We start from the raw sequence: 14,642 nt of genomic DNA, 5'->3' as shown, positions 1-14,642 counted from the left end.
AAAGAAAGAAAGAAAGAAAGAAAGAAAGAAAGAAAGAAAGAAAGAAAAGTGGTACCAGCTAGAATGAGAGGAAACATGAGTCCAGTCCATGTTTATAGAGCTGGGCATATAACTAGCTTTCTCCTCAATAACTTGAAGCTAAAATACAGGAAGAATACAGAACCTGGGAATGTGTTACATAAATCAGATGCTTTAAACTCTGAAAGACCTAATGATTTACACCCCTGGCTACTGAGTAATTGGCCTGTAATCACTGCAGACCCATCACGATATGAGGTTTTCTGGGGGCCTGGTCTCAAGCCCAGCAATTACAAACAGCTTCATCGCTGGTGACAGAACAGAAAACACCTTCATTAAGATTGCAGATGACATTAATTTGGAAGGGGAATTCAGTACAGGGAACAGGAATTCCAAATGTCCTTGGCAAGAGGCAAGGATGGCAAGGACAAGGAACATGACCAAGGCAGCCAAGGGAGATAAGTTCACGGTAAAAAATTAGAAGAACAAAACAAAGTGTAAGCCTAAGGGAAGGCAGACACTGGCACTGTTGATAAGGAGCCCTGCCATCAAAATGGACCACTGACTCAAAAATAACAGTCAGTCTATACAAAGTTGATCTATCGGTTGATGAAAGATAGTAAAGTGATTCAGTGGATAGTGCTCTGGGCCTGGAGTCAAGAAGACCTGAGTTCAAATCTTGCCTAAGATACTTCCTAGCTGTGTGATGCTGGGCGGGTCACTTAACATCTCTCTGCCTCAAGTTTCCTCATCTCCAAAATGGGAAGACAACAGCACCTTCCCCCCAGGGTTGTTTTGATGATCAAATACAATTAGGTAGATAGACAGACCAACAGACAGACTGACAGACAGACCGACAGACCGACAGACCGACCGACAGACCGACAGACCGACAGACCGACCGACAGACCGACAGACCGACAGACAAGACAGACAGACAGACAGACAGACAGACAGACAGACAGACAGACAGATAGATAGATAGATTTACAAGCCTTAAAGTAGGATGGAAAGGTTCACTATTATTATCTTTATTTTTGAAATAACATTTTTATAAGTTTTTAATATCAGCACATTTGTCATTATATTTCATTAGGATCTCATTACCTTTTCCATCCAAGAGAGTTGTTGCTTATTAAAAAAAAATCTTTGGAAGAAATAGTTGAGCATAACCCACCAATATTTTTGTGCTATTAAAAACCAACGAATGTGAAGACTACAGGAGAGCAAGGGGATGTTCATGCAAACTGCTACAAAGTGAAGGAAGCATATTCAAGGAAACAATGTACACAACGGCCAAGCCCCTTTGAGAAGGGGGATGCTTATTTTTAAAAGAAGCCAAAGTATCACAATTCTCAGTAAATATTACCAGGATGCTGCCTAGCTTGCAATTCTGACTAAGTCTCCAGGGCATCTACAAATCTTAAAACAGGGTATCCCACGTCTTTTCTCCATCTATTTAAGATGAAGATGTTTTACTTAAATGTCAAACATAAAATGAATGAATAGATGAATAGATGGATGGATGAATGGATGAATGGATGGATGGATGGATGGATGGATAGATGAGTGAATGAATGAGAGAATGAATGAATGAATGAACGAATGAGAAAGCTGCACTGGACTTTTAGAGAAAGAGGAGACCACAAAGAAGTTGAATAACTAACTCCAGACTAACTAACAATCTTATATTCCACCTCCAGACCTTTCTCCAGCTATCTTTGATGCCTAGCAGACTCTTCCTCTTCACCTTCCTCTTTCAGAATCTTTGTCTTCTTTCCCAAAATTCATCTCAGGTGTCAATTTCCCCACTGACCTTTATAATGACCACCCCTGGGTCGTGTTCTCTACTTCCTCAAACACAAAGTCTTCATGGTTTAATGGAAAGATTGACCTCAGAATCTCCATTGATCTTCATTCCTTCTGTCAAGGACATCTTCATCTTCCAGAAATGTCCTGGGGCCATGTGCATGGTGGGCTGTTTCATTAACAGTGAAGAGGGACATTGTTTGGAAGAGATGACAGTGATGATGTTGATGATGCCAGGGACAGGCATGAATGGCTTGTTCTCTAGATCACCGGAAGGGACATTCTCATTAATGTAAGCAAAGGTCTCGGTGGATCATCACCAACACATATTGGTGGCATAGATTTCCATATGGGGAGCTCTTCTCAATGCAATAAAGACACTTCAACAAATATTTTTAAATGCTTCCTAGATGTGAGAGAGACACGGGCACAAAGAAAAACAATACCCTCAAGGTATTGAGGGGGAATCCAAAGTTATGAAATATAATTTTGAGATCTGGAGAATGCTAACACTTGGAAGGAACTGGGAAAGGCTGCATGTAGAAAGTGGCGCTGGGGTTACTCTCAGGAGGACACTAGTAATTCCAAGAGGACAAGGTGAGGAAGAAGGTGGGGGACCATTTGTACAAAAACTTGGAAGTGAAAGACACAATGAGCTGTACTGACACATGACCCAGACCTCTCCAGTAAAGTTCTTGTCCTTTTCAGAACAATAAAATTACATTCAACTTAAGTCTTCTCCTTCCTCTCAATGAACAGGCAGGTATCCATCCTGACCAACAGTGTTTAGTGGCCTAATATACTTTCTTGAACATGATCACAACCTCGGTTCCCAAGGCTCAAGACTCCACTGCTTAGCTCACCTCCACAGTGAGTGCAATGGTGGTGAGAAGATTCACGTGAACAGTTAGACCGAACACATGGTGGCAAAGACTTTGGGTACTTGATCTTATGAATCTAAGGGTCACAGTTAAAACTACGAAGAGTGCCATTAACCCAGAGGTACGACCCTGAACTCTTCTCTTCCCAGTGACCTGACCTCTGTCCCCAACATGCCAAACTGTCTAAAAAAACACTATGACCATGAAAGAACTGATAGTCTGTGTAAAGGAAAATATAACAATAGGTATTGTTAATAACTAATATTAACTAGCATTAATATCACTTTGACCATGAAACAGAACTACACTTGGTAAATAATAGAATAACACCAATAATAATGACTAATATTATTAGCAATGCTATGAAGGATATAAAAAAAAGATAAGAAAATAGAATAAAGAAAATAAGCAAAATTAATGATAATTGATGACAAGTATTATTTATATTATTAGAAAAAAGAAGAGCTATGCACATGTTAAAACAAATAAATATTAATAATAACTTACGGTAATTGTTATTATTAACATTATGCTTGTGTGACAAGACTACACATGGGAAAAAAAGGAACAAGTGCTGCCACCTTCCCTCAGCATCCCTCCCAAGAACCCAGGAATCGGTCATGGCTAAAATACCATTGGAGTTATTTCCCAGGGAAGCCCCCTCTGGGATATGTTTGGCTCACTGTTCATGTCCACTCTCGGCACATCTTTTTTTTCAATTTTTTAAATCGTGTCAGATTTTTCCTATCTCTTGCACTTGACCTTCCCTCTCTTTCCCTGTGAGCCGCTACCTTCGTGAAGGCATGATTCATCTCTCACCTGGCCTGTTTCGACCTCTTCCTCTCCAGGCCGGTACTTGTTATCAAAACTCCCCTTCTGATTCAATTCCCCAGCCTTCCTTGGCAACATTACTTTCCCCATAGCTGTCTCTTGACCTTGGAAGCCAACCTCTCCTCTGTAGGAATTCAATTTCTTATGGTTCTCAGGATTGTAAGGGGTTGTCTGAGTCAACCCACACCTGAACAGGAGTGTCCTGTTCTACGATATACCCAATGAGCAATCAGCCTACCTTTGCTGAAAGTTTCCTACTGAAATCTGACTCATGACCTCCTGAGAGGCCTGACCCTGTGCCTTTGGACCATGAATGCCACAGATGTCTTGCCAAATGGAGATTTTTCCATGTCAAGGGAATAAACTCCCTGCAAAATCCTTCAAAACATTATCCTAGCAAGAGATTACCAAAGTATCTGAAAGACAGTGGGTGGGGGTGAGGGCTTCTTAGTCAAAGGGGTGAGGTTGCCATCAGGTTTTTTAAGGTTTAGAAAGCTCCAAACTATAAATAAATAACTAAAGCAATTTCAGCAGGTGATTAACATTGTGCCTGTGATGTAGGAAAGGGATAGTTACTGGACTTGCAATTTAATTGGTACTAGAAATCCTGAGAAACTCTTTTTTTTAACAAGGCAGGTTGGTACTTTCTCTGAAACTTCTCTTCATAGAGTTAGCCAGATTAATTAAACTTGAAGTGACTTGCTCAGGGTCATACAGTTAGTACGTGTCAGAAATGAGACATCAACCCAAGTCATCCCAGTTTCTAAGTCAGTTCTGCCTTCACTATATGTGGTCCCCCAAGCTGCTTCAGAAGGCGTTGTAGAAATGACTGCTTAATCTAATCTGATGCAGTGATATTAAAACTCAGTGGAATTAAAACTATCACGAGCCCCATGGACAGACGTTTTACCAAGGATCTCTCCCTAGACCTATTTTGCCCTGTAGACCAAATTTCCAGGTTCTGGCCCCAGCACCCACAGATCACTGGCCTCCTCAGAGCCCCCCCTCTCCTTTCAGGTGTTCAGAGGGCAACTCATGTTGGAAAGCTCCGCAGAAATCCCACGAAGCCTTCTCTGGCCACCTGATACTAAATAGATCTCTCTCTTTTGAAACCTTTAAACTCCTATAAAATCTTTTAATATTTCTTGACTGCACGACTCAGAGAATGATGGAATTTCAGAGTCTGTGGGATGTTAAGATAGAATTTCCCAGCCACTGGCCTGTGGAAATATTTTATTTGGAAGGCAAAGGGAAAAAGTTTGAAGCTAAAGGTCATTGGGCTTTCGACAGTAATTGACAGAATGACTTTCCCTTTCCTTCCCTCTGTCCTGATCCTCTCAACACCCCTGGCTGCCTCCTCTTCCTTTCCAGACACTGAATCCTTGAGGTCTACCCTAGCCCCAGCTGCTGAAAACCACTGATAGTATCCAGCTCCCAGGAGCCTAGTGGAGACCTCAGGTGAATTTTACATGTGCACAGTACAGACTGGGCTGGACACAACCACCTCATGACATCAGCCCTCAAGCCCTGACACCTGAGGGAGGCTCAGAGAGACACAGTGATTCACTGGAGGTCACACAGAGGGGCAGCGTTGGTCAGCAATATCATCCACAGCCCTTTGCCCTCAGACCAGTTGGGTTTCTACACACTGAGCTGCATCATCTGACACTAATCATATACTGCCTTTACTGGTCACTCTCTTTATGTGGATAAGTCTTTTCTACATTGTGAGGAGTAAGCCCTCTGAAGTCCAAGTCTCATTTCAGGATTCTTGGTATCTCTACAGTCCCTGACGCTTGATTTTTGTCTGCTTGGACATATTTCAGAATTCCTACCAATGAGGCAATTGTAAGGATTAATCTTACCATGCTCTAAGAGTTATTGAGTTAAGAGTTGTTTGGCTCATTTCGTTAGTATTTTTAGGTTTCTAAAGAAAAGGAGGGAAAAAAAAAGTTTGACCTCTTAAGACAGGCTACCTAGAATTCAAAAGTCTTCAAAGTCCAAATTTTAAAAAAAATGGAATTTGATAGCACTACATGTAAAAAAAAAAATCAGTATCATATGAATAAGACAGAAAAGACATGCTTAGGAAGCCGTTCACCAAAAAAAAACCATACGGGAACTGCATGGACTGTATGCTCAATATGGGACGTGGCAGTTATGAATGTCAAGGTTGTCAACATTCAGTCGTTTCACTCATGTCTGACTCTTCATGACCCCATTTGGGGTTTTCTTGGCAAAATCACTGGAGTGGTTTGCCATTTTCTTCTCCAATTCATTTGAGAGTTGAGGCAACTGAGGCAAACAGGGTAAAGTGACACAACCATGATCACATAGCTAGTAAGTGTCTGAGGCTGGGTTTGAACTCAAGTCTTCCTGACTCCAGGCCTCGTGCAATACCTAGCTACCCCTGAATGTCAAGGAAGCTAATTTAAATTTAGGTTGCATTAAGACAGACATAGATTCCAGGAATAAGAATGTGATGGATCCATGGTGGTACCTTGGTTGGACCACACATGAGTATTAGTTTCCCCTGGGGTACTACATTTAAGATGAACATTGAAAAGCTATAAATTCCCTAGAATAAGGCATCCACATGAGCAAAGGGCCTTGAGGTTATACCAAATTAGGATTGGTTAAAAAAAACAACAACAGGGACATTGAGCCTGGAGGAGAGTCAACTCAGGAGGTACAGTGGGACATATGAACTGCCTTCAGTATTTAAAGGGTGGTCATGTGGAAAATAAATTACATTAGATTCTTATTGGCCCTAGAGGGCAAGAAGAGAACCAAATGGGCATCAGAGACAGAGGATTAGGTGGCACTTATATGTTCAGAAATAAATCCAGAATCCTCCCTGAAGCCCAGGACTGTCCTAAGGTGTCTTATGAGGCAATGGGCTCCCGTCCTCCATCTTGGAAGTCACCGGGAGGAGTCTGGATGGCAGCTTGTTGGGTGTGCTATGGAGTGTTGCTTGCCAGGCCTGTGAAGTCCCTTCCCATCCTGAGATTCCGGGACTATGACTCTAGTATCAACATCATCTTTGGTGGTCTCTTCTTGAGGTAAACATACTTTCTGCAGAAGGCACAGGAATGGTATCATATGCCTTTTCTGAATTGTTCATGCCATGGGATCACTGTTATTAGTGAATAAACTGGCTAATCTCAGGGGTATCTGGTTCTCCATTACCACTAAGCTTTACAGTTTTAAATTCTTTTTAAATGGCTGGAATACAATAGGAGTGGCTATTTGGATTGTTTGTGGAATCTGGGAAAAAACAAAATCAAATGCAAAAAAGGTAAATTCATTTCTCCTAAGGATGTAAAAAAAATTCCAATTTGATCTCCTTTGCTAAAGGGTTAAATGCAATATGACCACAGTCAGGACTTTTCAAATCAATAGACGAGAATTGTTCTCTCACACAGGGGTGAATGAGCAAGTTTTCCATCAGTGACTACAAAATTAAAAATAAACACAAGCTAAAGGCATAGCTGAATAGTCTTCACTCAGCATTTATACAGCGCTGGGAAATTTCCAAGCACTTTGCAATCATTAATTAATTAGCTGAAATGACATCCCACTTTCTTGAGGTCAAAACTGAGGTACAAAGAGGTTTATATACTTTCCCAAGCTCGAGAAGCCAAGTCCACACAAGAGCGGAGAGAAGGCCCTGGAGCTGAGGACTTGCCACCCACCGGACCAGTCATCATTGCACCAGGCCAAGCTGAGTCAATATCAAACAATAATGGAGTCTGTACAATGACAGCTGAATACACCAGTGTTCGGCTCAGAGCTCTAGTATGAAAGAAAATAACATACACACACTGGAGATGTTTGTCGCTTCAGAGACCTCTGCTCCCCTTTCCTAAAATACAGGCAGATGGCTGAATGTCAACCTGGAACCTATCTCAAGAAAAAAAAAAAAACAGCACACATGCGCATGTGAGCACTCACACATACAAACTGTGCAATCAGGTTTTAATTATCCTAATACGCAGTTGAACTCGATGCTAAGAATGTGCCACATTGTTGAAAAACAAACGTTCTGGATAGATAACTGACATGAGAAACCAATGATGTCTCTATAATTATATGCTAGATTATTGGGAATGACAAACTAATTCAAATGGGAAAGGGGAGGGTGCCACATTCTTTCTAGTAACTCGTTAGCTGAGAGATGCCACAAGCTTCCCTGCTCTGAATGGGGGCACTAAGTAGCTGTCCCCAGCACAAGATACGACCCTTCTTCAGGGTCCCTTCATGAGGGCCAATTCACCTCCAGATGCAAATCCCAGTTGGGGGAACTGCCTGTCTCAGAAGGACGGGGAATACTTGGGATGGGACTGGATTCTGTTTGGAACACCAAGAAAACTAGGACGGTTCCATGAGCCTCGGGCCTTGGACCAACTCACCCCTCACCAAACACCCCCGCCCCCATCCAACCTTGTCTGCTATGAAAGGACTGTCATGGGGCAGGAGAACCCTGCGACCCTCCCATAAATCCACCCTATTCAGGCCAACCCAGAGGCTCTCTCAACCTGGAGGGGTACGTGTGTGTGCCCAGTGACTAGCGATCGCCAAGCCCAGCTCTCACTTTAATGCTCTATGAGAGAGGGTGCTGTGGCGGTAGCTGAGTGTATGGCCACTGAATCCCATTTCCCTTCAATCGGTGGCTTTGTGTGTCAAAGGGGGCCATTCAAAACTCGGTGCCGGACTGAAACAAAGGCCAGGCTGTCCAGCTGGGCTAATTGGACTAATCTTTGTGAAGAGCTAAAATAATCTCTCTCTGGTTTTTCCAAAACAGGTCTTGGGAACTCAGGCCTCTTCCAGGGCCAAGCTGTGAAAGCACTTTGATTTATGCCATGGGGGCTGAGTTTCTCAAAGCGCCTTACAGATGGTCAGACGCCGCCCACCTCCCTGTCTGTGCCCCCAAATCACTGTCAGGGCAGGAGATGTCGGGTCTCATTAGTTCTCACTTTGCTGTTGGGGAAACGGGCCAAACCAAGGACAGAGCTGGCCCCGTTTCACAGGCTGGGGACACTGGTGGCGTCAGGAGGCTCATTCACCTCTCCTGACTCTAAAATTTGCAAGACCATCCATCGGGGTGGATTGCCTCCTCCAGGAAATCGGTACCTTGGGGCTGGAGGAGAGCTCAGGAACTGGGACCAGAACCACTGTGCTCACGTCCTTGCTTGCTGTCTGCTGTCTGCTGTCTAGGCAATTGTGGGCAAGGTCCAACCTGTATGGACCCCGGTTTCCTCATCTCTAAATGGAAGCCAGCAATGAGTGCACTGCCATACTGGAGAGAGCCACAGTCAATGTGGAACAATGAAGGAAGGGCATCTTTCACCCATTCTTCAGTCTTTGGTGAAGCATGGCATGATGCTCGCTCCTATGCGATCCCCCACCCCACTCTCTCACGTCTGAAATCACTTTGTATTTATTTCATGGAGAACCTATTTCATCACTGAGTAGACTGTACACTCCTTGAGGACAGGGATAATTATTATTATTTTTTTGGCCACGGTGATCCCCAGTGCTGAGTACGATGCCTTGCATACAATAGGAGATTGATAAATGTTTATTGATATAAATTGGTTTCTTCATCCCAGTAGGGGTTAGAATCACAGAATGTCAGAGGACAAAGGGAAGGTGGAGAGTACCAAGGGTAAGCCTTTCACTTCATTGGTGAGGAAACTTAGGTCTCCAGGTATTGCGTGACTGGCCTAAGGTCACCGGATGCTGCATTAAGCCAACACCTCTGGGACCGAGCTCCAAATTGAAGTCTCTTTGACACATTATAGGAACCACCCTGGAAAAAAAGTCAGTGTGAGTCTTTGTGTCTCCAAAGAGACAGACTTTGTGTCTCCTGACAAACATCCCCTTACCTTGCCCCTGAATGACCCAGACCCACTGTTTCCCCATCACTCCCCCGCAGTGTCACATGAATCGGTGTCTTACCTTAGGCTGCTGGGGTGCTGGGGCTTGGGGAGCTAAAACAGAATCAGTGATGTACGTCTTCTTGGTCTCTGGGGGTTGGTACATGCCAGCAGGATTCTGGGTGCTAGCTGGAGAAGGAGCATAACTTGGCTCGGGTTTCCAGGTATTTTGCGGGCCATAACCTGGTTCAGAACCATTTCGTCCCCCATAGCCTGAGTAATAAGGATCCTGGTACCGGCCTTGAGTGGGGGCATAGCCGTAGGCAGGCTCTGGCTGACGGCCAGGTGGTGGAGCATAGCCATATTCGGGGCCTCCTCGGGACGGTGGTGGGGCATAATGAGCAGGCCCGGGAGCAGGAGGTGCCTGAGGAGGGTAGGCGTGGCTCGGTCCCGAGCTGTAGTACTGTCCAGGTGAACCAGCAGGCATGTAGTGAGAGCTAGGCTGGGCCGACTTGACGTGGACATTGAACGTGGGCCTGGATGGTGTGGATGCAGTGGTATAGGAGGCCGGAACTGGCTGAGGCTGAGGCTGAGGCTGAGGCTTCAGCATTCCTATGGGAGCCACAGGGATGGGCGAGGGCTGGCCTGCGGGCTGGGGCTTCAAGGTGGACTTCTTCGTGGCTGTTAGAGGTGGCTGGTTGGGGATGACCATTCGCTTATGCCCTGTGACAGGTGTGGAGACTGGAGTTGAGGCCGTGGGAATGGCGGCTCCCTGAGGGGCGAAGAACAAGAAAGAAAAGAGAAACGGGAGGTGAGAGTCACAATCAGCCAAAAAGGAAATCAAAATCATTCCACTTATATGATTAAATTAAGCAGCGGCACAAGGGAGATAGAACTTGCATCCTGTCAGTCACAAATGGAGCCATAAGTATTCTCCTGGGCCAGCAGCATGGACTGGAAAATGGAGTCCACTGTGTAAACTAATTCCATAATTGCTACTGAGCCACATGCCCTTTGGCAAGCTGCATAAAGAAATGGTGACTCAGTTTCCCTTATGGTACAGACAGAAGTCCTACATTTGAGGCACATGGAGGGGACTGTTAGCGACCAATTAAAAAACAAAACAAACATCTTTGACAACCAGAGGGATGCTAAATGAGGAGAGTGAATCCATCAGTGATATATGCACACAGTAGGACTTCTCTTCAGTCTATCACTACGTTCAAACCAAGAGAAGCCTGCTCAAAGAGACGAGGAAGATGCATTTTCAAGATAGGGAGAAGAAGAAACCTGAAACCACCCAGAGTAACTCCCCAAATCCCTATAAGAACACCATTGTAAAAAAGAAACAAACAAAAAAACACCAATGAGGTCCAATAAAGACCCAAAAGTGAGTTCCTTTAGAAAAGAAATGGCATTTACTAACTTGAACACACAAGAAAGAACAGAAAGCTTTTATGATTATGATTATGATTATTTGATTATTTTAATGTGATAAGTCCCTACCATGACCCAGTTTGGGAGTGGCAGACACAGGTTCCTCCTTAGTCTAGCCTGGATCTGTGACCCTGGACTGGGTCATAAGTGACAGAATGGTTCTGTTCCTAACCTGTAAGTTTAGGCCCCTCTATGAAGAATCTGGGATGACTGCTTCTTTCTCTAGTGCTCAGCCTCTCCCTGTAATGGAATGCTCCACCTGACACTGCTGGCGGGACCCCACACTCCTCACACCTCTCTGTCTGTCTCCCTGTTCTGGAAAAATGACTCACTGTGATTACTGTCTTGGATGTCCTGATCACGAATGGGTACAGTGCATTTTCCAGACCTGTTTGGAAGAACTGAGGGGGAGGCATCTCTTTGTACTTCTTCCTATTATTCCTGCCATCTTGGCTCCACCCTCCATAGGAGGATCTTAATAAACATTTCACTGACTGTATTATCCATATTCCCAACTCCTGACTGTAACCTCCTAGAGGGCAGGGGCTGTTGTGTCTTTCTATGCCTAGGGCTTAACACACAAGTAGCACAGAGTATCTACTGAACTGAAGTGAACTGAACCAAAATGAATTTTCCTCCTTTCCATGTACGTCTAACAAGTCTAGCTTCTCCAATTGCCTCAGGTGCTCTGTACCCTTAACCCACACTCTCTATACCAGATTTTGACAGAAGTAATAGGCCAGATAGACGGTGAGAAAGGCAGATAGATGGTTGGATATGCTCTACACTATGTTCTTCTATTACCTACATTTTCGTTTCTTTTCTTTTTTTTTTTACATTTTCTAATATATAAGATTGATCCTTTATAATGAAGATGTTTTAAGGGAAAATTCATGAAACTGTGATATTTACAGAAGACAATGACTTGGGACACAAACATGCATGTGTGTGTGTATGTGTATACATGTACATATAAATATATTCTCAAATAGATCAGAAAAAGGAATACATCTCTTGAAGACTACTCATCCAAGTTAGGTAGAAAACCAATATTTCAAAGTTGTTTTTTTTTATTTTTAATTTTTAATGCAAGTTGTAAGTAGTAGATTTATGGATTCATGTATAATTTTTTATATTATTTGCATATGGAAAAACTCTTATTTAATTATATTGGTCGAATACAGAGAAGCTAAATTAAAAACAATACTACACAAAATTGTAATTGCCAATATCTGGCCCCAAAGAAGAGTCTAGAGAAGTTGTTTGCCCTATTTCTTTGCAAGGCAGAGCCCTATGGGCATAGAATGCCACATATTCTTTCAGACTTTTTTATATGTTGTTTTCTGATTTTATTCATTTATTTTTCTTTTGTTGTATTCTTTGTTATAAGGGATGCTCTTGGGGAGGGGGATGAGGGAAGAGTTATAAAGGAAAATGTAGGAAATATAAAAAAAATTAGTAAAATGTATATATTTGTCATTTTTCTTTCCCAATAGATGAAAACTCTTTCTTATAACTTTTTTTTTTCTTAATGGAAAAGGAAGTGCCCAAAACAGAAAAAAAAAATGTCATCAAACTGGCCAATTTATCACTCAAGTCAGGCCCTGTTTCTAGTCTTCCATTCTATACTCTTAATTTTCTCAGAGAAAAAAAAAAGTGAGGGGGGGATCTGTTTCCATATCTCACATTCTTTGAAGCAACATTTACCAGGTTTTGATAAGCTGTGATAAGAGGATTTTCCCCAAGAAAACCTGTTGATGATCTCTTAATATAAACTGGAGAATAATATAATATAAACAGCCATCACATCAGTGTCTCTGTCTGTGTTTCTAAGCTTCGCTGGACTGGAAAAATGATTCATTTTGTGGTTGTGTGTGTGTCTGTGTGTGTGTGTGTGTGTGTCTGTGTGTTTAACTTTCTCACTCAGAATTTGGCTTGGTGTTTTCTCTGTTCATTGCAAACGAGATTTCGGGGGAGTTTTGGAGTTGGGTTTCTTACTCCACCATCTTGGCTCCTTCAACCTTGACAAAAATTGTCTATCCACAAACATGAGAGTGATTGCAATGGAAATTCTTCATCTTAGTATTCCTGAAAGGTTCCCAAAATACAGTCAATGGTTACTTCTTGGCATTGACTATATGAGTATCATGATAGATGGAAGTCAGGATACAGTCTTTGAATACTGGAGGACAGAATATTCCTTTATCTACATTAGACAGATTACAACTTGTGCTTTACCTAAAGTGTGTTTGACCATCAACATTGCCATTTGTTGGATGGAGCACTTCTAGACCATCTAGTCCAATCTGTCACTTTCCCAGATGGGAAGAATGAGGGAGAGAGAACAAAGGAATTTGCCCAAGGTTACCCAAGCAACAACTGGCAAGACTGCATCTGACTACAGTGGGGGTTCTTGACCTGGGCTCCATAAGCTTCTTTTGCTTTAATATTGAAAACTGGTTTTTGTTATTGTCATTGACTCATCTTCAGTTGTGTCCAACTCTTTGTGACGCCATTTGGGGTTTTATTGGCAGAGATACTGGAGTGGTTTGCCATTTCTTTCTCCAGCTCATTTTAAAGATAAAGAAACTGAGGCAAACAAGGTGAAGTGATTTGCCCAGGGTCACACAGCTATTAAGTGTCTGAGGCCAGATTTGAAGCCAAGAAGATGAATCTTGCTGACTCTTGGCCCACGACTCTATCCATTGTGCTACCTAGCTACTCTTTGATAACTATAATTCACTAGAGTTGGTTTATGGTATAATCCTATGTGTTATATTTTTATGCATTAAAACCCACGATTCTGAGAAGAACCTTACAGGTTTAACCAAACACCCAATGGGTCTATAACACAGAAAAGGTTAAGAAACCCTGGTCTTGGCGCTAAACCACTCTGTTCCTTTTTCATTATGATTCACATTCTAAAGATGATGAAGAAACAAATACATTCGACAACTTTTCTGAATGTTCTTTGTTTAAAGTATACTCTATGGTGATTGGGTTGTCATGCTCTACAGTTATTGAGTTGTCACGCCCTAGGGTGACTGGATTTTCTATTATCCTTCCAAAGTCATTAAGAGTAACACAATTTAGGATGATACCATATCAGTGACCAGGATAGGGAAGGGACCCAGGTTCATTAAAATGAGAATTGGTAGAATGAAAAAGGGAGATTTCAGCACACAAAAGGGAGGACTAGGGGAAGAGGAATGGAGGCATGCTCGCCTTTGTCAGTCACCCACAACATTCATGCCATTCTCCTGAGATTATCCTCATTTTTTTTTACCCTCTATAGCTCACAATTGCTTGCATATTATTTTTGTCATTAGACTATGAGCACCTGGAGGGTAAGGACTGTTTCGGCTTTTCTTTGTAACACCAGCATTTAGCACACAGTAGGTGCTCAATAAAAACCTTCTGCCTTTTGAGTCTGGCTCCAGCTCCATTTTCCTTTTTCTTCTGTCCACGTTTTCTAATTCTATCATCTGGGGCCAGGCAGAGCAAGGCTGATCTCTCTTCTGTATGAGTGCAAGCTCTATTTCGGTTAAGAAAAATAAAGCCTTGGGGCAGCTAGGTGGCTCAGTGGATAGAACATTGGCCCTGAAGTCAGGAGGACCTGAGTTCAAATCAGACCTCAGGCACATAACACTTACTAGCTGTGTGACCCTGGGAGAGTCACTTAACCCTATTGCCTAGCCAAAAAGAAAAGAAAAGAAAAGAAAAGAAAAGAAAAGAAAAGAAAAGGAAAGGAAAGGAAAGGAAAGGAAAGGAAAGGAAAGGAAAGGAA

The 14,642-nt window shown here is 42.8% G+C and overlaps 1 protein-coding gene across 7 annotated transcripts in view; it reads right to left on the bottom strand.

Moving 5' to 3' along the window:
* Positions 1-14,642, bottom strand: part of LPP (LIM domain containing preferred translocation partner in lipoma) — a 692,945-nt gene that overhangs the window by 244,171 nt on the left and 434,132 nt on the right. For all 7 annotated transcript variants that reach the window (XM_027848882.1, XM_027848884.1, XM_027848888.1 and 4 more), the window contains one exon: positions 9,501-10,190. In XM_027848882.1, coding sequence (XP_027704683.1) covers positions 9,501-10,190 — 690 coding nt within the window. The remainder of the gene's footprint in view (positions 1-9,500; positions 10,191-14,642) is intronic.

Source organism: Vombatus ursinus, unplaced genomic scaffold (genome assembly GCF_900497805.2).
Source record: "Vombatus ursinus unplaced genomic scaffold, bare-nosed wombat genome assembly UNPS02006874.1, whole genome shotgun sequence".
In the NCBI taxonomy this organism is placed as follows: Eukaryota; Metazoa; Chordata; class Mammalia; order Diprotodontia; family Vombatidae; genus Vombatus; species Vombatus ursinus.
The sequence above is the reverse complement of the archived record's forward strand: the minus strand, read 5'-3'. Positions and strand labels throughout refer to the sequence as shown.